The 23,442-nt window shown below is 43.1% G+C and overlaps 2 protein-coding genes across 2 annotated transcripts; both read right to left on the bottom strand.

Moving 5' to 3' along the window:
• Positions 1-6,246: 6,246 nt before the first annotated feature.
• On the bottom strand, positions 6,247-6,476 carry NDUFAB1 (NADH dehydrogenase (ubiquinone) 1, alpha/beta subcomplex, 1, 8kDa; the record flags this gene model as incomplete). Its single annotated transcript, XM_010021245.1, has 1 exon — positions 6,247-6,476. A coding segment is annotated over exon 1 (230 nt), but the record flags the coding sequence as incomplete, so codon positions are not given.
• A 12,747-nt stretch (positions 6,477-19,223) lies between these two features.
• Positions 19,224-22,525, bottom strand: OSTM1 (osteopetrosis associated transmembrane protein 1; the record flags this gene model as incomplete). The annotated part of the gene is made up of 4 exons (XM_010021246.1): positions 19,224-19,789; positions 20,097-20,262; positions 21,026-21,190; positions 22,428-22,525. Coding segments are annotated over 4 exons (485 nt in total), but the record flags the coding sequence as incomplete, so codon positions are not given.
• Between the last annotated feature and the right edge of the window lie 917 nt (positions 22,526-23,442).

The raw sequence follows: 23,442 nt of genomic DNA on the forward strand, positions 1-23,442 counted from the left end.
CAACTTTCTTTCCTTCTGTTTTCTCAGTTGTGTGTCCCTTACGATTCAGCTGAGCTTTTTGCATCCTGTAGACTCCAATTTCCAGAGTCTTCTGCACCCACTGACTCCAGTCACTGCGGCTCATTTCTTGATTCCCATCTTACACCTCCCATGTCCAGTTGTCTTCAAGGCCCCCTTGGACGAAGAGGCAATTCTCTTTGCCAGTGGCCAAGTATCCCACAGTAATGACACTTTTCCTCCAAGTTATTTCCAAGTCTTCTCATTCGTCTTGCAAATCTCCAGTCTGACCTATCTCTTCCTCTTTTTTTCTCTTTGAGGAGGAAATCCCCTCCCTCACCCTTGTAGTCACATATTCTGTGCCAGTGCTGCCACTAAAAGACTAGCTTCTTGCTGCTTTTCCTGTTCCTTTTCCTTTGCAAGTTCAGCTCTATGTTTTTCTTCCCATGAATTGAACACAAGCACCACCATACTTAGGATCTTTTGTAATGTCTCCCCTTGCCACTAGGCATATATTATTTAAAATATTTCCATATATCTTGATCAAAAAATGCTCTTGACACTAGTTTATTGTTAAAGTTCTGCATGGTCATTCCTCCATATTTTAACAAAGTTCTCCATAATCATCTCCCATAGTCACTAGGGTGTTCATCTAGCCTCTGCCTACATTCCTGTACTTTCATCCAGTTCAGTCCCAATTCTCCACAACCTCCAATAGCTTCCACTAAATTCCAGATCGCTGTCTGACAGTTGGCTTTATCTCCTGCATTATTATAATCCCAATTTGGATCATTTGCCAGCCAAAGATTCCTATTTTTCCCAGCTTGTTTCATCAATTCTGTGTCCTTGTCAGTTATTTTACCCCTTTCATCATGTCAAAATAACTCCTTCAATAATATTCAGTAATACTGGAGTATTCCCCCCATGACGAGTTATACCCAGTACAAATGTTTGAAAATAATTGGACACACTGATCCGCATCTTCCCTCAATCTGGGCATTTTACTCCCCCCCACAGCCCTGTGAGGAAAGACTGAAGGAGTCTTTTCTCCCTGGGGAGGAGAAGACTCAGGGGGTAGCCTCAACACAGTATTCCAGTACTTAAAGTGCTGCTACAAAGAGGGTGGAGGCTCTGTCTTCACAAGGAGCCACATAGAGAAAGCAAGGAGCAGTGGGTTCACGTTACACTGGGGGAGGTTTCATCTTGATATAAGAAAGACGTTTTTTACAGTGAGAACAATCACTCACTGGAACAACCTCCCCAGGAACATTCTAGAGTCCCCAGTGCTGGAGGTTTTCAAGATGTGACTGGACAGGGTGCTAGATAATCTCATCTAGGCTCCCTTTCCCATGAAAGGCTGGAGCAGATGATCTTTCAAGGTCCCTTCCAGCCTGGGCTGTTCTATGATTCTATGATATCCTGGGTTCCACAGTTGATTAGTAAACACATGCAATACTGGAGGAGGAGCCTCCCCCCCTGCAGGCTGCATCACAGCTGGATTTGGAAGAATGTTAGCAGAAGCAGTAGCTGGAGGAGTGGCAGAAGCAGTAGCAAAAGGTGGGTTAGAAGAAAGCAGAGAGCTAAGGGTGTCCTCTATGCTGGGTATGTTCCCCATATCTGTATGCCAGTTTTGTGCACCTTACACTGATCAGGCTGCACACACCTCCCCTGGTGCACTTCCGAGCTGGGACTTGAACCCACTCAAACACAGAATATCCAGGATTTAGTAAAGGAGTTTTAACACTCACCAGTCAGCGCCTTCTATTCCCAAAGTTCACAGGTGAACTCACATGATGGCAGCAGCTGGACATTTGGAGAAGAGAGGGTCTGACATCCAGTGGTGGCTGTGTAGGGTCCCATCTGGGTTGCCAAACTGTTATGGAAATTCCACAGACGAGCCACCACGGTGGTTCTATATCCTGTTTCACACCCTTTTAAATCAGTGTTGGCCAGTTCTGTAGTTAGCTATTAGGCATGTTGAAATATGATTGTTACAGTTCATATACCACAGTCTATAGGCTTTGTTTCCCCTAGCTATTAATGTTTAAGCCGCTAGTGGTAAGTTTTGACTAACTTTTTCTGCAACAATGGTAATCCAACACAGCACTGAGAACTTCTCCAGCTCACACTGTTTCCAAACAAGTCTGATAAGCAGGTGATGGATTTCCAGTGATCTGACAGTTTTATAGGTATATTAGTTTCCAGCAAAATGCAATGTGATGTTGTATAAGTCTAGCATAGCTGGGTCATTAAACCAACAAAGGAAGAAGGCTCTTAGTGTGTGTAGGTGAGAAAGGGAGAAGATAACAGGTTTGCATGGCATATTTCATTGAAATGGGCATTGCTAACAGAATAGCTCTTTGTAAGGGCTTCAGAAGAACCTGTAGCCATAGAAAAGCTACACGGTGGGAGAAAAGGTGCCTGCAGCTAGTTCCCCTAGGGCAAGTGAGTGCCTGTACCCTCTTCCCTGCAAACACCGCTGCCCTTCTCACTGGCACTTTTTATTGTGGCTATTTGATTTATTTCTGGCAGAGAAGCCAGATTCAAATAGATGGCCCAGTGATCGCCCCTGAACCACAGTGGACCTGTCTTCTTTGGATTTGCATGTTGGTTTTAATGGAAATAAAACTAGCAGTTGCCCAGAACCATAGAGAAGTTAAGCTGTACATCACATCTAACGTGATGATCTAACATGGTCTACCAAGGAAGAAATGTCCTGTCCCATGTTTTAAGTTCTTCTTGGGGTGCCTACAGGAGTGTATCTCCTTCTGTTTGGGATCCTTGCATCCCCCAATGTCCAATCTGCTTCCCAACAGGGGTGAGAGAAGATATATATCATATTCTCCTTGGCATGCTTCCTGACATTTTGGTGTGATTTCCACAAAACCTTCTGTAGATCCACCCCTGACAAGGCACAAGGACCAGGCCAGACTGATAGCAGGGATGGGAGAGGTGGGGAAGAAGCACTGAAAGGCAGTGGTGTGGAAATCTGTAGGACGGGTGTCATGGTTTAACCCCAGCTGGCTGCTGATGGACAAGATGAATTGAGTCAGTTTTCAGAGATGAAAGCTACCCAGCTGGCTTCAGGCATTACTGAACAAGATTCAGTATATAAGCCTGGGGGAAAGCTGGCCAGGGCCACTGCTCAGGAAGATGCTCAGCATCAGTCGGTGGGTGGTGAGCAATTGCTATGTAAAACTGTATGTCATTGCTACTGTGGTTGCTGTATGCCACCAATATTACAGTAAAAAATACCCAGATTGATGAAAAATGAATTTTGATGAAACTGGGCAAAGTGCAGCGATGATAGAACTGGACAAAAGCAGCAGTGACAGAACTAGAATTAGCTTCAGATGGCAACTAAGCACCACACAGCCACTCGCTCAGTCCCCCTGGTGGGATGGGGAGATAATCAGAAGAGTAAAAGTGAGAAAACTCATGGGCTGAGACAAAGACAGTTTAATAAGCAAAGCAAAACAAGGAATTCATTCACTCCTTCCATGGGCAAGCAGGTGCTCAGCCATCTCCAGGACAGCAGGGCTCCGTCATGTGAAACAGTGACTTAGGAAGACGAACAGCATAACTTCAAACATCCCACTCCTCCTTCCCCCAGCTTTATACACTGAGCATGACACCAGATGGTACGGAATATCCTTCTGGTCAGCAGGGGTCAGCTGTCCCAGCTGTGTCCCCTTCCTGCTCCTCATGCACCCCCAGCCTGCCCACTGGTGGGGTGAGGTGAGGAGCAGAAAAGGCCTTGGCTCTGTGTAAGCACTGCTCAGCAGTAACTAAAACATCCCTGTGTTATCAACACTGGTCCCAGCACAAATCCAAAACATAACCCATACTAGCTACTGTGAAGAAAACTAACTGTGTCCCAGATGAAATCAGCACGATGGGGAAACAGAGCTTTCCTGGCCAGTGTGCACAGTACTGCAGAACTTCATGCAGTGGGTAGTTACAGGTGACAGGAAATTGGGGGACTTCCCTGCTGAGAGGTGACAAATTCAGGAAAAAGGTTTTAGAGCAAGTTGCTGGCAGCTTGTCTCAGTTGTGTAGGGGTTAATGGCACCTAAAACTCCACAATGCTCCTGAACAAAGTGAGATGCCAGAATAGTGGAAAAAGAAGATCTTAATGCACCTCATCTGTGACATCTGGGCTGTGATTCCCTGGAGTCTTACCCTCAGCAGAAAATCCTCTGGTTGAGTCACATCAGGAATAAATTTGGTTGGCATTTTGGCCTACTTTCTTGTTTCCTGTTGGGTGCAAGGGAGCAATTGTGGGGATGCAATACTGAAGCTGAGCAGTGCTTTAGGGGTTGAGGGTTTCCACTGATCTAGGTCCAAAACTGACCTTTGTCCTCTTTCTTCTTTCTCTTTTCTCATCTTTCTCTCTTCCTCCCTTTCTTTCTCTCTTCTTTCTCTTTCTCCTTTCCTCAACATTTCCCTCAGCCTCAAATAGGGAGCAGCCATGAGGGTTTTGACCTTCAGGACGTGCAGGCTTTGCCGCAGGGCTTCGCAGGCATGAGAACAGGGCACTAATGTTGGGAATACTAACGATGAAAGCTGGAGCACAGCTGCTGCTTCTCTGGAAATTAGTAAGTGTTGCGGTTAAATCCAGCAACTGGGACTCAGGGGTATTATGAGGATAGGCACAACAAAGATGCAGTAAGTGGATTATCTGAAAAGTCCTCCCCCCTCCCTCTTTCCTCTGAGTTTCCCATTTTTGTTTAAACTATTTTATACCATATTTTCAAACATGGCCTAAAAATGATGCAAGAGCACTGCCTTTAGAAATGGAAAATCATTTGTAAACTATGCTTACTGCTTGTCATTCAGAGCTCTTCAAACATATCTGATTTGATAGTTGACCTTGCAAATTGGGGAAGACAGAAGCAAGTCACAAAGATTCCTGTGGGTTAAACTATTTTCCAAGCTGATTATGAAGCTTAGAGCTCAAATGGTCTTTGCACAGAAACTCACAAAATACCTTTTCTTTTTGAAGGGTTATCACCACCTAATTCATTTTACCTCTGATTTCGTATTAGAGGTGTTGTTTACTCCTGCTGCTCAGAAAATGCTCAGGAAGTGTGATATTACGGTCCACCCCACAAGCCTGCTCCAAGATGCAGAGACTTGGCACAGCATAACACTGCTGCCTGTTTACCACAGCTGGGTTTTGTTATTGGATATTGTTTGAATGTTTAAGAAGGGCTTTCCCTGACATTTTATTTATTCCTCAATCTCAGTCGTGCTGCCAGTGATCCGGTGAAATTTGCATTGACACCATTGCCTGGCTGGTGCAAGATCTGCCCAAGAAATAGTTGCAGAACTATGAATGCAATGTTACGCACAGGGGCTTTTGCTGGCTTCCAGAGAGTTTTCATCAGTTGTTATTAATGATTTATCATTAACTACAGTTCTCTGGTTTACTTTGTCCTCTGCTTATTTTTACAGGGCAAGAGTGTCTGGGTCTAGATTAAAGTGCCAGAATGCAAAGGATAATAACAATTTTTCAGTAAGATTAAAAAGCAATTAATATCAAAGGGAAGTCATAGCAAAAATAAAAGGGACTTTAAAAATAGTACCTACTGGCTGAACTCATCTACACCTCACATTTGTGGCTAAAGCAGATGCCTGCTGGTATATGCTCTTGATACAGAAAGTGGAGCAAGAGGAGGCACAGGGAAGGGCAGCTGAAATGATCAAGGAGATCGTCTTAAGATCATCGGACAGGGAGCAAGGAGGCAGGCTGGGGCTCTGCACAGGAGGTGGCCAAGAAAGGGAATGTTGGGGACTTATAAAGCTTTGGCAACAACAGCCAAGCAGAAGAGCTGCTTGCAAGTATTGCAACATCAGCATGGGGGAAACTGGAGAAGACTAGTAAGAGATCGCTTTAAAGCAGATATTCTTTATACAGACAGTAGTGAGCTTTTTTTACCAGAAGCTACATGGGGCTGAGGGAGTCAGATGATACCAGAAAATTCATAAAGTGGTGAGGTGGACAATAGATCTATGGATGGATGGGACTAAAAGGACTAGGCCAGGACATACCCTTGAACATCCCTAGCACAGCAGCCCTAGACACAGTAGAGCAAGGAGGCAGTGAGCCACAGGAGGTGGCTAGGTTTATGCGCTCTCTCTTTTAGCCTCTCCTATTGTCTCTGCCCAGTGGAAGCTTATGTTCATGCTTACCCACTAACTCCAGCCCACTTCTGGTGGAGAGGCTTCTTTGCTTCAAAAAATTACTTTTTCTCATGAGCAGCCTTCTTGTCTGAAGAGTAATCAACAATCTCTTGAACACACTTTGACTTTTCTGCTCCTGTGTCAGAAATGTCCAGCCCAAATTCATCTTCCTCAGCCAAGGTGATTTCCACTAGGTCACAACCATCCCAGACAAGATCTTTCATGCAACAGGAACTGGCTGTGAGACCAGTGTGGCCACACAGCTCTGTGATATGTACTTCAGTGCTGCCCATGGTAAGAGATGGGAATTCTGCCGTAGATGAAGATGGAGGCAAAGCTTTGTTTGTAAGTGGTGGAGCCAGGGAACACTCTGAAACTCTCGTCGTGCATCACAGCAGCCGCCCAGCCTGTGACACTCCCAGAACGGGGCAGCTGCAGCAGTGAGATTCACCAGTGGGGAGTTGGGACAGCTCAGGACAGGACAGAACAGAACAGAACATCAGCAACTTATAGCTGTGCACCTCTGGGTACACTGAGTGCCTGCCTGAAGTGAGTACCCAGGGCATCAGGAGTCAGATGGCCTTTGGCGCCAGACTGTGATCTTCTATTCAGTGAGCTGAATTAATTATCATGGGAGATTCAGGCACAGAAGGCAGGGAGTGCAGGTAAATGGCTGAATCAGAGGGATTTAACCTAACCTAACCTAGGGGGATGGGGACATGCATATCTTTGCTATGGATAGGGCCAGGCCACCATTCCAGGAGGTCCTGACCACCTAGTGATGCATGCCAGGCAAGCAAATACACACCAGCTTTGACCCAGCTAAACACAGCTCTCACAGATGCAGTGGGGATGCTGTGCCCAGAAAACAGGCAGCTTTGCTGCTCAGTGGAGGTGTACTTTAAAGCTTCTTTTTTATTAACCCTGATGCCTGCCAATCTGTATGAAGTAAAGATCTGTAAGAACAGCATTACATATTTTCATATTTATTTTTCCTCCACTGATTTCCAATTTGCTGCTTCTCCCTCCCCCATCAGGCTGACAACCCCAAAACTGTATTGTATTCTCCATCTTATATATCAGGCACCAGGTGAAAAAGATCTGTAAACCAAATGCAGACGCTGTGCAAGCGCAGTGGAGGGAACAATGTAATTCCATAGAGCTTTTATTATCATTCCTCGTGAAAGCTCTGTACTTCATGACATAAACCTGTGACCACAACCTTTTCAAACATGGGCTACTTTAGAGAGTTATTACTTAGGTGAGGAAGTAAGATTGATTTGTACAATATCATCATGCTATGATAACATTGATTCCATTACCAGTATTTATTTTCTAAGCTTTTCCATAAACAGGTAATTTACCTTTTTAAACTACCATAGCGAATGGAAGGGCTATGTTCAATGCCACATCTGCACCTGTACTTGGGCTCCCCCTTCTCCCCAGCATGGCATACACCCCCTGCCCAAACTCCATTGAGCATTTCACAGTATTCTTTCAGATGTGTAATGCTCTGCATTTTACAATAATGAGGTAATTTTCTGATTTAGTAAGGAAAAACGAAAATGCACTAAAACATGTTTTTGTGTGCTCCTAAAAACCTACTTAAAATTGATTGAACAGACGTTTAAACACCAATGCAAGGACCTCGAGCGCTCTTCTCCAACTCTGTCAAAGGATTAACAGAGACCACCACTAGGCTGAGACTTTGTATGATGTTATATTGATTTTTTTCTTCAACTGAGCTATATATTTCCCAACGCCAGCGTTTCTAATGCAAATGCTGCAGCCTTTCACTGTAGCAACTAAGAGGAGCAATGCTATGATTTTAACAAAGCTGCCAGATTAAGTGACTGCATGGTTACACCATGATATTAATACACGTTCTTAACTGTCAATTAGTTAACTGACTAATAAAAAGAGCCTAGCTTATAGGATTTTACTAATGAATATAATGCTTTGTTTCTGGGCAAAACTTATGCTTTGGATATATAATTAGAAAAAGCCCCCCTCTCTCTCCCCCATCGAGAGAGCATGTGCAGCTGAATAAAGGAGCTCATTATACCTGTGAGGGGTCAAAGTCTGTGGATCTGTAGCTTATGGTATTATGACAGATTACAAAATCACTCTATTATGTTAGTCAATCTGTTTCCAAGCACAAGCTAGCAGGGAGCAGGGCACTAGAACCTCCCGAGCAGGGCGCCCGTTGGCTTTCCCCGGCAGTCTCATGATGGGTCAGCTGGCGGTGACACCACCTCTGACAGCTCACATGTCAGACCTTCCCTGCCTGACTTCTGCCTTTGTTATCGCAGAGCCTCTTCACCGGCAATCAATCCCTGCTTCAGGTTGCAAAGAGCTCCCAGTAAGAGCTGAAACAAATTTGAAATCAGTGGGTAGCCATCACTTGTGCTAATGAAAGGGAAAAGCGGAGCACTTGTGCTCCAGCTGACCTTTCTCAGGCTCTCACCTTACAGAAAAAACCCAAATTTAAAAGTTTGTAAGTGGAGAGTGGAGCAGCTAAACAGCAACAGCTGGGAGCGAAAACACTGGGTTCAGCTTTAGTGCATGTGTCAGTTTAAAGGGAAAAAGTAGTTCATATGTGGGATAAAGAGATTTCAAACATGATAGAGAGCCTAAGAAATATTTGACTTTCCTAATCTTTCAGGGAAATTACTCTGCTGCAAAGTCTTATTTGGTCAACTCACCACGAAACCCCTTGGTACCAAGGGAAAGAAAGTCCATTTGTATTTGAGATTCACAGCAGCAGTCAGCATCATGGGCCCATACATTTCTGATGGACTACACCTTTCCAAGATCCTAGTGAAGATGTGTGGTTCGACCATTGCCTTGGGCTGGTTATTTCACCTCTGCATCAGTTTGGCAGCTGCACCAGGGCCAGGAGAGCCCCAGGGCTGCCGGCATGGCACAGAAAGACCAAAGGGAAATAAACCAGGACCAGCAGGCTGGCTTAGGTAGCCTCCAGGGACTGGGACTAACAAAACCACATTTGTGCCCCATGGTCAATTGACTGCGGTGCCAAGGAAGATGCAAGGTCTGACCAAAGCTTTCCCTGCAGCAGCGTCTTCTATGGGCTCCGTTATGTGGGATTTTGACATGTCTAACCAATGCTGAGGTCAGGCTGCAGCCTAAGAGGCGATTTCAAGGTAGTTTCTCTCCATTCCTCAGCTGCCCTTATCATGAAACTTGTAGGAACCCATTTCTCTTTGCATGTTTCCCCCTCAAGTCCAGTTTGATTAAGATTTGCAAAGAGATTCAAAAGCGACAAGGGTGTAATCTGCAGTCACACCCTGTAAACACATAAGCTTGCTTTCCCCAGGAAGCCAAGCTCAGAAATGTGGTTTCCCTCACTGAGGGCTTTTTTTGATGAAATACCATGTTGAGAACACACTTTTAACCATCCCATGTTTATAACAGGCACCAAGTGTCACACAGCAGCAGCAGCTTCTCTCACGGTTAGAAGGCGACCTGGTTAGGGCTGGCCCCAAAAAGGAGGAGTGCTGCCATGCAGGTGCCCCCATGCTCACCCTGGATTGGGGTCAGCAAGAATTTAAGGAGCTATTTTGCTCTCCTCAAACAGACACAGAGCCCTGGCTGCTGCACAGTGGACTGCCCAGACCTCCAAGGACCACAGCTCGAGCTTCAGCACCAAACCCACGCCATGTCCCTCCTGGATACACCTGTGTTTGGAGACAGAAATACATCAGGAGAAGAAGCCACAGCCCTTGTTGTTTTCAGTACCCCTCCAAATTACCTGGAAAAGCTCTGAAGTAAAATACAGGGTGAAAAATTAAAGTAGGAAATGTCTGTCTTTCTCTTTGAACCATCAGCTCAGGTAAGAAGAGGGAGTATTTCCCATAATTGAGCTTTGCTGTAATAACAAGACCTGAAGGAAACTTCTCCTTTACCAGGGAGCAGTCTTCCCTGGCGAACACCAGGAAGTCAAAATTGGCATATGCAGAGCAAAGTGAAATTTTTAATAAAAATTCCCAGATTTTTAGAAAATACGGGGGATTCCTATGAATCATCTCAAAGATGGATAGTCTGTCAGTCATTTTCTCTTGGAGGTAATCTCTGCTGTATTTCAGGAGCTAGCCTTTCTTCTCAAATACATTCACATACATTTATCCCATTTATTTGCAGAACACAAGCATTACTGCTCACACGAACATGTTGTTAATCGCCAGAGGCTGAATCCAGGCATGGCAAAAGTCAGTCCGTGTCCCCGGAGATCAGTACAGCGACATTAGTTTACACTGGGCAACGCTTGGGCCCATCCACTCTGCTGTATCTGGCTAGCAGCCAAGGACTTCATGACTTCTATGTGTTTCAACAAAAGGCGCCGAAAAGAGCTTTTGATATGGTTATTTGGTAAAGGAGATCAAACGTTTCCTCTTTGCATTAATCCTTTTCTAGTTTCCAGTATATAAACTGATCTTTTAAAAAGCCCTCATTCTCCAGGTGTTCAGGCACATGGTTTTAGAACTAGTTATTTGGGGTGTACATGCTACAGGGGCAACTGCAGAAGAGGAATGGCAAAGGATTAGGAAATCACAACCAGCATAAGGAACAGGGACTGAAAATGATGACTCCTACCCCTTGTGCAGGCACAGTGGACACGGGCTCCTAGGTCTAGAGGTGACCCACTATGGCAGATTGTTATGTTCTTCAATCAGCATTGCTTTTATGCAGTTGTCACCCCAAAGCTCATCCCTGTGAAGCTACAGATGCTCAGGATGTGTGTTTCAATGCAAGAAACGTATCAAAGCATCCCCATTGCAGATGACCAGTGCTGGGCTGCTCTGCTGGCCAGGACCCTGCCTGACTGTTCCCATGTTCATGCCATATGGGTTTGCTGCGCTGTGCAGGGAGCCGGTGGCTTTCCTCCTCCTGGAGCATCCCTCCTGGTGTGGGACAAGGGCAAATCTTGAGTGGGTCCCTCTCAAACTGGTAGGTGCAGGAGGGTTTGCCCAACGTCAGGAGAGGCTGAATTAATTTGCCCACCACTTGACACTTGTTTTCTGACCTTTGCAGCCCCTTTGTGAGCCCAAGACAGCACTTGTTTCTATGAGCATGGCTATTGTACATGTGCCAGGCTTCACTGCTGTTCTTGAAAGCTGCCCCCAAAATGCGATTTGCTTCTAAGAAATAACAAAAGCCAGGCAGGCAGTCATTACTCTCTTCATCTTTCCTGAGGCTGTGATTTCTTTTTAAGTGACCCCTAATACATTTTCCCATTAAAGCAACGTCATTTACCAGTGTCATTTAATTAGTCATTTTTCACAAGAGGCACATCTGACTGGAATTTATGCTCTTTTTATCCCCTTCCAGCAGCATACACGTTTCTTCTATCAGTGAGTAAGATGGGCTTTCTTAGTCTTAGGTCTAAAAATCTACCCTTTTTTTTCCCTTTTTCCTCATCTTCCTCTTCAGATGCTGGAAGCAAGTATAATAGTCTGTGCACACACATTTCACAGATCGTCTGACTCACGGTACAGAAGGTGAGAAGTAGTGTGCTCTGAAATCAAGAAGATGCACTTAGCAGAAAAAGAAATATGAATATATCTAAAGATCTATTTTAGATATTTTTATCTTCCACTTCCGTATTTGTCCATATAAGCCTCTACTCAGAGATGTAAAGCGAATTATTACTGTCATCCTTAGCCACTGTCTGTTTGTGCTGCAAGACATCAAGAGCTAAAGTGACTCTCCTGTAAGAATAAAAATCCAAAAGGCAGAAAGCCCCATGCCTCCTGAAGAGGCATGTACTGAGTCCTGTAGCCTTCCAAGCAGCAAGAGACTCATTTTATTCAGGGAGATTACAGGTGGTTTGCTAAACAGAAGGGTGCTGTTATAGTTGCCACATTTTAACTTCCTTCCCCAACAGTGCTATTACCAGCAGAGAACAGACACCATTTCTCACGGGTGGCGAGTCTCCTGCCAGCGGCCTTGCCTGGCGAGATGCTGCTGTGGGGAAGAGGAGTGCCGCCAGCTAAATATTATAGAAATAAACAGGCAAGGTTGCTGTGGCCATGCCAGCCAACAGGCAAGCTGAAAGCCAAGGAAATTGTTCCAGGAAAAGAAAGAAAAGAAAGGCTTAATCTTAGTAAAAATATAGTCCCTGAGCACTGGCAGGGTCAGGGTCAGATTGGGTTACATGTTGTATAAGCCGCCGTTATACAAGCCAAGCCAAGCCAAAGCAGAGGCTTTCCCAGGACTGCTTTCTGTTGCCCAGTTTTGCTGCAGCTCCTTCATTCTTTCCTTTTCACTAATCCTTCTCCTCACACCTGCCTGGATATCAAACAGGCCAGTCCAAGTGCTTCCGTTGATGTGATTTAAGAGATCACACAAACCACCTGATCTTTAAGTAAAATATGACTGTGGGAGCAGACCTAAAGTAACTCAAGTGAATGGCTGCAACAAACGCAGCTCCTTATATGCTGGCTATCTGTGTAACAGACAAAAAGGCTCTGCTCTAGGAGATTTGCATATCTGCTCTAGGAGCAGAGCCTGCTGTAATGCAGAGCAATCAGAGCCCAGCAGCTGGATGCAGGCTTCGCTCAGACCTGTGCAGTCCAGATAACAGCAGCAAACGGTGCTAAGGGGGCTCCTGATAACTGAGAAGAAACCACACCATATGCATGTTTCATAGAAATAACCATGACTGTTTCTGTTCACCCCCTGACCAACTTCAAACCAGCTGCTGAGGGCATTATTTTCCCCTTGCAGCATGCATGCTCCTCTCGAGGCACTCCATAGTGTCCAACTTGAGATTCTGTTTTTCCATGGAATGTTGTATCAGTGGCAAACTAGTATCTTTGCCAGAGCTCACCAACCCTCTCTTTGCATCCCAGCACTCTCCCTTCAGGTAGATGTGCTGAAAGCATCTTCAGGCTATTTGTTTTTTCAATGGAGTAATGCAAAGTAAGGCTGTTCCTCCTAACATATTCCATAGTGCATTTCCTCTTTCATTAATAGCTGCCTCCAATCCCTTGACTCTCCCTTTGCCAGATCACTTTCAATTCTCTGTTCTGATCACCTGGAGAAAAGCAGCATTCACCAGAAGAAACATGCTTTCCAGAGTCTGAACCACAACTTCCATTTGAAAACCTCATCCAGCACAGTGCAAACACAATACTTTTGACATTTTCTTCTCACTTCTACTCATTCAAGTAATTGCTCTCAAGTCAGCACTCTTCTGCAATACTTTGAAACTCATTTCTCTGGTCTTAATATTCTTACTCCATATACATATATTTGCAAATCATCATAGTCTTCCGAAGAAAAACAAGTACAACATTGTACTGCAAACAGAAAGTTCACTGTGATTTTTAGAACTATGGAGAATATACCTGTAAATAAAATGCCTGCACCACTCATATTTCCCTGCCCTCTTCTATAGACACCTTCAAAAATCTTCAGACTTTACCAGGTCTGTTTTAGGATTCTTCCTTGCAAAACCAAGGCGCCTGCTCCTTGCAGGCCGTTTTTCCTGCAGCACAATAAATTGCTGCTGTTTGAAATGCTTGGAATAAAAATTCTGAATGAAGTCCAAAAGAATATTCTGATTGCCAGTGGCTGTTCTCTCTGTCTTAACCTAGATCAGTTTGACATAAGCCATTTACTTCATGGTTAACCCCAGAAAAATCCTGCAGGGAATAGAAATCCATGCATTAATCCTGCTCACCAGTTTAGTTCCACTGAGGTTTGGATGAAGGAGGTGCCGCATTGCAACCCCGACCCAAATTTACTGCTTTAACAAAACACCACTCTGGAGCCCTCTGTGATCCTCACACAAACTCTTTATTGCAGAGCAGAGAAAGAGACACCACTGTAAGTGCTGAGCATTACAATGAAACATAAAGCAGCATTAAAGTTGCTCCACGCTTAATGCTGCGGTTTAAGCAGCTAATCTTGTTTCAGTTGAATGGCATGTTCATTACAGCAAATAAATCACTAACGTGTAGGATTATTGAAGAGGAAAGACATATTAAACCAGTTTAAGGGCATCATATTGATTTATTTCTTTCTTTCTAGTGTCTGATTTAGCTTGGCGCTTTTCAACAGTCAGTTCTAATAAACGCTTGTATAGCACAGATTAAGCAGGTGGGAATGCTGCCCAGAAAGAGTATTATGAATAACTTAAGGCACTGGTTTAATTGCAGCAATCCATGATACTTACTGTGCTGGCACCAGAGGGGAATTTTTGGTATTAAAAGTTAAAACTTCAACTGAGCTATGAGCCAGTATCTCTCTTTTATTAAATATTTGAAAGAGCTTTCCAATATTTTCACCTCAGATGGGAGTAAAAAAAAAATTTAACTATTAACTGATTTCCACCACGATTTATTGAGTTATTTTTAAAAACTAATGAGCAGTTTACTTGACAGAACTTCGCATGTCTAACACTGTGAAACACTGCAAGAGTATCCCTGCCATCCTGTCAGCCCTATCCCTGTCCCTCCCATCTGCAAAGAAGATGCACAGAAGTAAAAAAGCCCAAACCTAGTTCACACTTCAAGCCACAGGCTCCTTTCAAAGCTATATTACAGAATATTCCCATATTCCTTCCCCACACTGCCAGTTCCCTAGCACTATCCTTGACACAGCTCAGAATGAGTAGGAACAACTTGATCCAGTCTTGGAGACAATCCTGCTTGAGCAGGGACTCGGACTAGGGTCCCAAAGTAGGGCTGGCAGGAGGGGAAGAAACACTTAAGGCTTAGGTGAAAGAGCAAAGTGCTCCCCAATGCCAAATGGCCTCCTCTCAGCCTCAGCAATTTGTCTGCATCCATCTATGTCAAAGGATACAGGCTCCTCAGAAAGGATAGGCAGGGGAGACAGGGAGGGGATGTCACCCTCTATGTCAACGACCAGCTGGAGTGCATGGAGCTCTGCCTGGGGATGGATGAGGAGCCAACCGAGAGCTTATGGGTCAGGATTAAAGAGAGGGCAGGGACAGCGGACATTACAGTAAGGATCTACTACAGGCCACCCAACCAGGAAGACCAAGCGGATGAGGCCCCGTGTAGACAGGTAGACATGTTCACAAGCCCTGATCCTCACGGAGGAGGATGCCTTAGATTAGATCACAATCTCCAAGATAGACACCACATTTCAACTCTCAGCACAACACAAGGCTACTAGTTGCACATGGATCACTCTGGCCGACTCCAGCAAGTAGCAGCAGACACTGACCACAACGCTGGGGGAAGCAACGCTTCACAGAAGTTGCAGAATTTATAGGCTCCACTCTTCCAATGTGTAACTTTTTACACCAGCAAAAATAAAAGGTGCATCCTGCACAAACTCAAAGATGAGGCTAAAAGTGCTTACACCGGTGCCAGAAGGAAAATTCACAATAAAACATGGACAAAAATTGGTAAGTTACCCATGCTCTCACTAGGAGTGCAGTGACTTTGATAATCACACAGCTCATCATTCTAGAGAAACTCCATATTCAGCACATGAAAACTCACATATAAATTAGCAGAAATGCAAGAGATTCGATGGTACTTCTATTAGCTGGACAGTAAGCACCAGAAACAAAATACTAGAACACTGAAACCATTTTGTGAGTGCAGTGGACATTTATAAAGATTGGGGCAGGGGGGAAGCAGCAGCTATTACACAAAAAGAACTGGGTTTTGTTTGTTTTAAAGAAAAAGTCTCCTGTTTAGTGCTGAACAGGAGTCCTCAACTCAGCTTGAAATAGAACAGGAGCTTTGTAGAGAGCCTTTGAACCAGATTACTTCAAACCATCCACTTCAACAGCATTACGTAACTCTGGTACCCTCCTAGAAGAAAGCAGTTGCTTTTAAGTAGCTCAGAGGCAAGTCCCTGTTGCCATCCTACTACTCGTTCCCATTCTCAACCTGCATAGGCAGCCCACCCGTGTGTCCCATCACAGATGAGTGGGGCACCTGGGCTCAGCTGCTCCATCTCACTGCTACAAATCCCCAGCCTCACCTCCACCAATGAGCCAGAGCTTTCACATTTCCCAGCACAGCTGCAATCAAGGCCCCATTTGTACCCTCTTTCCCCAGGGTCTTTCAACCAGCTGTGAACTTGAACAGCCTCCTCCTCTAAACCACATTGTTCAAATGTGCTTAAAAACCCGCATTTCCACCCTCAATTATGCTCTGAGCCTCTGCTCCACACATTGGGTAAATCCCCCTTTCTTCCCACTTGCCCTTCTCCTGTGCTTACTCCCTTTCAAGTGTCTCTCCCAAGCACGCAGGCAACCAAAACCATTCTCACTTTTCCAAATTAAGCTGCACTTCACACACTGGCATTACAACTTTACCAGCCTTCCTGGAAGTCCCTTGCAAATGATGCACTGAGATTTAAGTTTCAAGATACCCACATCCTACCACTAGTGCATGAGGCTGCTAACATCAGGTGAGACACCCTGCTCTCTCCATAGTGAGGCACTGCGCTGCCATTTTTAAGGAAATCTTTCAGCTCAACAGCAATCCAACACCATGCCCGCTGAAGCTGACAATGCAGGTAATCAAAATCCTCCCCACAGAGACAGTAAGTTATCCTTACTAGCCTTATTCACAAACACCCGTGCAAGAAATTCCATTGGGACTACCAGGAGCCTTTCAACGTACTTCAGTAAGCTCTGACTGAGCTGAAACTCCAGCCTTTCTCAGCAGTTGCAGTTCATTTGTTCCATAATTCAGTACAGCACTGCTTTGAAAACATCTTTCTGATGCTGTTTTCCTGCAAATGGCATAATAAGGAATAATAAGCAGGTGCTTCTGAACACAGACCCAGAACAGCAGGAGTATAAAACTACTAGAAATGAAGCAATTAAGTAACCGCACTGTTCATAGTTTATTGACAATCTTTATTAGAGCTGACTTTCCATGTTTAGAGGTTTCCTAGCAAGTATAAATATGACTCAAAGTGCTACCCCACAGTAAGAAATCTTTATTTGCACAAAAAGATACAAACAATCAGGATTTCAAAGTTCATCCTATTTAATACATGTAATACCAAAAAGGCAAAAAATAAAACAAGATGAAAGACTAGCAGCAAAAAGAATTCTAGTTCTCTTTCAACACAGTCTGTGTGCTTCCACATTTCTTTAAGAAACAGAGTATAAAGAGAATTCAAGCAATTTATATATGAAATATCCTACCAATATAACACTGTGTAAAGAAGTAAAAAGTTTTGGAGGAAAAAAAAAATAAAAGAGAAGATAGTAGATGCAATATTAAAAATCTCAAGTGTAAACTTCACTGTTGTTTTAAAATAAAAACCAGCCAAAGCCACATGAGTATTTCTGTTTGGCTCCGCAGCCAGGAAAATAAGAAAAGCTGATTTTTTTATTTTTTCTTTTCTTTTTTTAAAGTGCTTAACCACCATATCCAAAAGTAATGACTTTCAGACCTACTTAACATGAATGTGCTCAAAAAGCCACTGCTTACAGTATAAAAGCAGTCATTCTGAAATGCTGCACATACAAACTAGCTTTATCTAACCGAATGAAAGATTCCTTTGAACAGTTCTCAATCATATGATGTCCCAAATCAACGTAATGCTATTAAAGCAGGCAGCTGAATAAGTCCCAGAAAGTTGAAGTTTAAGAATAGTAGATATAAAAAATAATCCTTTTTTTTCTTTTAAAGGCAGTGTGCCTCTCCCAGCCACAAGAAGGTAACTTTACATAAGAACCAAGAGAAACAGTTCTGTGTCACTGTTGTAAACTACCTAGTACAAACTGACTGTTAACCTCGTAATTCACGTGTTTAACAGAGGGAGAGAAATACTTCTGACTGATAAAATACAAAGGCAATCATGTGGGTGGGACCAAGGGCTAACACAGTATTTTACTTGATATCAAACACACTGTCAACTAGACTTAAGAGCTCAGTAAAAACACACAAAAAAAATAACAAGAAAGAACAAAAAAACCAATGATTTGAAGAGCTTTAGGACTGTTTTGTTACATTGTTACATATTTATTTGAGCCTTAGTGCAAAGGTAAAATTTAACATTGTAGGCTCCAAAGCATGTCAAATACATAGGACTATTCCATAGTGGTTTTTGACAGACATCAGACACACAGATTCCAAGAGAAATCTAATCTTTTGGCTCTAATGGCCATTCATTTTTATTTCAAGTTTAGAGAAAACATTTTAAAATGGCAGCAAAGACTCTGGCATTCATTAACCTCAACTACAGCTATAAATCATTTCAACCCTACCACTCCCCCACATCAGTACTGTAATAAATAGCCTGAACCATCAGTACTGCTGCAGCCGCCGAATTGCGCCCACAGCCTGTCAGTAGCACTACCCATCCCTGCAGTTAACTGTACTGATTCCTCCACTAGCTTTGGAATCCTGCAAGCTTGAATTTGTTTACATTCATCTATTTCACAGGCTTAATTTTCTTGTAAGAACTATTCCTTTAATATTCAATTCCCAACACAGTATCTTCATTGTCCTTCAGGACAGTTTTTAAGTTAGAGAACTCCCTGGTTCATTTACCACTAAAATAAGTATTATCTAGAAAAGGTAACTTTTCCCCTACAAAGTTCCTGTAAACACACCTCAGTATTAAGCCACAGCAAGCTCTAGACCAAGAAATTCAGCATCTCCAGTGACGTGACTTTACCTCACTCCTCTACATAAACAACAAAATACTCAAAAAGAAAACAACCCACCATTTATAATTAAAAAGGAAAGGAAGTAACACAATAAACAGACAAGGAGTGAAGCATTTGGTTACCCAAACAGACATCTAAAATAAGCCTCTGAAAACTTAACATATGAAAAACAATGATTTTAGTGGTTGAAGTGTGCAAACGACTAAGTACGTCGTCCGTTTCAGAGATAACCGAATACTGCAGTCATCAATGATTACTATTCTAGTCTAGCACTGGCAGTTCTGTTGCTTTTGTTGCTGGTTTTGGACATTCTATATTACCACTTTCTCTGTGTATTTCATGCCTTTTTGCCTTTTTTTTTAACTGATACCAGCAGCATGACTTCAGAGCAGTATAGGAAAGATGGGAATGTTTTTAAAGGTTTCCTGTCCATCCCAAGACTGGCAAGACTGAATATTATGTAGAATTAAACCTCATGTTTCAAGCAAGAACATCAAATATTATTTCAAGTTTTGTCTGTCTATGAAAATCATCTCAAAAAGATTCAGAATCTCAGGTTTCTGGGAAACAAGTATGATAAATATGAAAAAATACCATGCAAGAGAAGTGTAGCTATTCTATTGATGAGAAGTACAAAAGCTTAGAAACAGAAAAACACCAGCTTCAGCCCGAGACTGAAAGAAAAAAATCCACACATTTTTCAAAACCAGAGTCCATACAGTATCACACAGCCCTGCCTTGTCATGTTTGTTAATATGCTCGCTTAGAAGTCAGACAGCATTTTGTTTAACTTGTGTTGCTCTGTATCATTACACTAAACCATAATTAACTCCTCTTTTGTGCCGGCCTCATTCCAACACAATTGTACCCACTGTATACCAGCAGCAGTTCTCAGGTTTTGTTTTGCAGCTCAGCTGTATTTTTCTTGGATGTTCACAAGACTGGCATTTGACTGGATGCGCTTGGCTAGAAAGGGAAAAATTATATGAAAATTAAACACAAAGAATTCCACAAAACTAGTCTCTCCACTCCCTCTATTTATCCGACACAGACTTGCAAACAGCTTTCTGTTCACGTTCAGAAACTTTAATGAAAAGATATGGCTGTAGCTCTTTACTACCCTTCTTCAGGGGGCAGCAGCAGACTAATAGTTGCTATTAGCGCCGTCAGCACAGCTGCAGGCAGATCTGGCTGGGCCCCCACTCCCACAAGAGCCAAGCGAGTCCCTGGCACCACCCAGCTCTCACAGTGAAATGCCAGCACCATCACTTACGCAAAATGAGTATCCGCTTCTTCTGCTTTGAGTGAAGGAAGCTACTAAGATAAAAAACAATAGGTAGGAAGAGAATAAAGGATGAAACTGCAATCACTGGGACTGTATCACTGCAGGGAACAGAACAGTTGAAAGTCCTGCTCCAAAGCTTCCGAGTGATATTCATCTAAAAGAAAAGCACAAGCAAGCTGTGAAAGCAAGCACATGCATTTCTGCTGTGCAGCATGGTAAACACTCAGGTCTCAAGACATTCAAGTGTTCAAATACCACCTCAGAAAACTCTCCCCAAAGCAAACAAATCCCCAGAAATGTAGAAACAGACAACTAAGCAGAGCCAAAATTTCACATCAAAACTTTCACAAGCTTCAAAACCAGACTGTACTTGGAAACACTGTAGACATCGCACATGTCTGTTTCCCAGAGAACTCACTGACAGCTTTCAGGGACAGGGATAATCCCATACTTTCAGCAGCACTCCTTTTGCCCAAACCACTTAAACCCCCACAATATAACAAAGCTGTTTCCAAACATATGTCGCCAACGCTAAGGACCCCTAGAAACAGCTGCTGTAATAAGGAATCAATTATTACACAGGCCAGAACAACAGCAGTAAAGCTTCACAGAAGATAAAGGACCTTTTTTCTTTAAATCCATCCCCTTCACAATAACAAGACATGGAAGTGCTGCCTCTCAAATGGGAATGCATTTGGGTGATCAGGAGCTTCAGTCACACTCCTGCTGCACTGACTGAGGACAAGACCAAGACAGCCACATAAGCTAACTGCCCCCCACAGGATATGAGCCTGCCAAGGGCACTGATGCCAAGGCTAAAGGGAAAAGGCAATCCCTAGCAAGACAAGCACAAATGACTTCTGTTAATGAAGAACTCCACAACAAGGTCTCCCTGTTAAATATTAATAAATACTTACTGCATCTTCCACGTCGATACACAAGTGTGCGGAGTGCCCAGACTCACCACCTTGCCTGTTCATCCTTTGCAAGTTGTTATACAGGTCATTCAACATCTTGTAGGTTTCATTGCAGTTTTTACATACTTCTGTGTAGTTATTTTGTGACAGATGGATGGTTTGTCCCTAGGGTTATAAAACTCTGGATGAATGCTGGTTTAAGGCATTATTAAAAAAATTTAAGAAAAGCCACCACTTAAAAACTAGAGTCAAGTTTGAACCAAAATCCTGATTTCTAGCATCCTGGATTGAGTAGAGGCCCAGATGGACAACTCACATGAGAAAGCAGCAGGAAAAGGGACCAACTCTAATTCAGTAGGGACAAGTTCCATTTCCTGCAAGTTGTGCATCTCAAACTGTTCTTTGAACTAGCAGAGAGGTTTTTTATTTAAACACTTATTCTTATAATACCAGTTCCCAGGAAGAAAAAAATAAGTTACTAGTAATTGAATGTTATTCTGGAGCCTGAGCTATTGTGTTCCTTGATAGTTTTTTGGGTTTATTTGCCCATACCCAACAACTGGCAGGTTGCAGCTGCTGAGCTGTATTGACAGGGACAGATACTGCAACCCAGTAATGGTTGTACCAGCTACCGACCAACCACTGGGTTAAGTTCCAGTTCAGACACTTGAGGTGACCAGCAGGCCAGTCCATACTGCTCCTGACCAAAGCCTAAGGACATACTTCCTAGATATCATTAATGATTTTAAAAAACCCAACAGTTTCCTCAGAGATCAGCCTATACCTATCATTTCCCATTTTTACTATTGAACAACTCTGGAACTTGGCCAGTTTCTGTTTAAAATGGAATATGCACAGTTTCTTAGGCTATTTAGGGCATTTCTTTAAGCACAATTACCACATTTGTTTCATTAGGTTATACTGCTTCTGCAATATGAACAAGCTTTAACCACCCATAATTTTACTAGTCAAAAGAATCGTTACTATGATGTGAGGTAGCTGGTCTTTCTGAGCTAGTCTATATTAGCAAGAGGTTATTTAACAACTGAATTAAGTTAGAAGACAACAATTCCACAAAGATATAGAAAAAGAGACTTATAGCATGCAGACATGCCAGATTTTACTATACAATTATCAACTATCGTGAATTCAGAAATTCTGATGTGAAGCAGCATTGCAATTACATACAAAATGAAGTCAAGGTGAATATCAATTACAATTAATGTTATGCTCTCAATCTGTAAATATCTGTTTAACAGATCATTGCTTTATCTGCCTAAAATTCTCAGACTCACCAGCAATTTATTTGCCTAATCTGTATCTACAGTTTATTCAGCATAAATAAGATTCTGCTGGCAATTAGAGGATATAGTGCTTCTCTGAAGTACACAGCATAAATTACCTGAAGGTTATGTTCAAAACATGTCAAAGACTTATTGAATAAATCCAGGAATTCTACAGTAGAATTTGATAATCCCTCACTGTTGTTCTTTAAACAATCTGTCAAAGAGAAAAAAAACCATCAGGATATTCTAATTTCTAACATTTCCATAGCAAACAAGCCTCCGATACTCCACTCCTGCAAAAAGAGCTCTAGTCAACACTGTGGTTTTCTTATCTGCCTGCCACTAATGTCTCAGACCTGCTGACCTAACTCTTCATCGAGAACATATTTCAGAATTAATTTGCCTTGATTAAGTGAAAGATGAAGACTACCATCAAGGGCTTTCTGAAGAGGGGATCAGAATTATCTTTGGACTTTAAGATAAAACAAGACATTACTTTTATTTTCTAGCCTGCAAATCTGGCTTTGCCCAGCAACAGTACAGTAACAGCCATTTTGTGAAAGCAGAAGCACCAGTAGTGAAGATGAAACAGAAAGCAACAGGAAGCAGTTAGACCATGAACACAACAGTAGAAACCAGAGTGTAGGTTTTTGTTGTTTAAGAAAAGAGTTGACCATTTCAACAGCTTTGATCGGACCTCCAGAGCTTTCCTCCTCATCATAGGCTCAACCCTACCATGTTACTGCTTCCATCCCTCCCACCCCACTTCAGATGCTCTAATCAGACAGACCCTTATAAACAACAGTGGTTTGGGAAATTAGATGTTCAGCAACGGCACCATGAGAGCAAGCCAACATCCTAGAAAAATCTCCTGAAAGAACAAAGCGCTGTCAGCACCGAGAGCAAGCAGTCAGCTGGACACCAGGCAGGCAGCGCACAGGTCACAGACTAAGCACGACAGGACAGCACAGCCTGCAGAGCTGCTCCTGTACTGCCCTTCCAGCCCTCACAAAGGAAAAACTCTTCTTGGAGCGGGGGGTGTAAGAGAATGCCTCCTTCATGGGTTGACCCCCCGAGGAGAAAAAACTCCATATATAACCTTTAAGACATTTCATTATGTACCTCCCAAAA

The sequence above is a fragment of the Nestor notabilis genome, unplaced genomic scaffold (genome assembly GCF_000696875.1).
Source record: "Nestor notabilis isolate BGI_N333 unplaced genomic scaffold, ASM69687v1 scaffold3039, whole genome shotgun sequence".
Lineage (NCBI taxonomy): Eukaryota > Metazoa > Chordata > Aves > Psittaciformes > Psittacidae > Nestor > Nestor notabilis.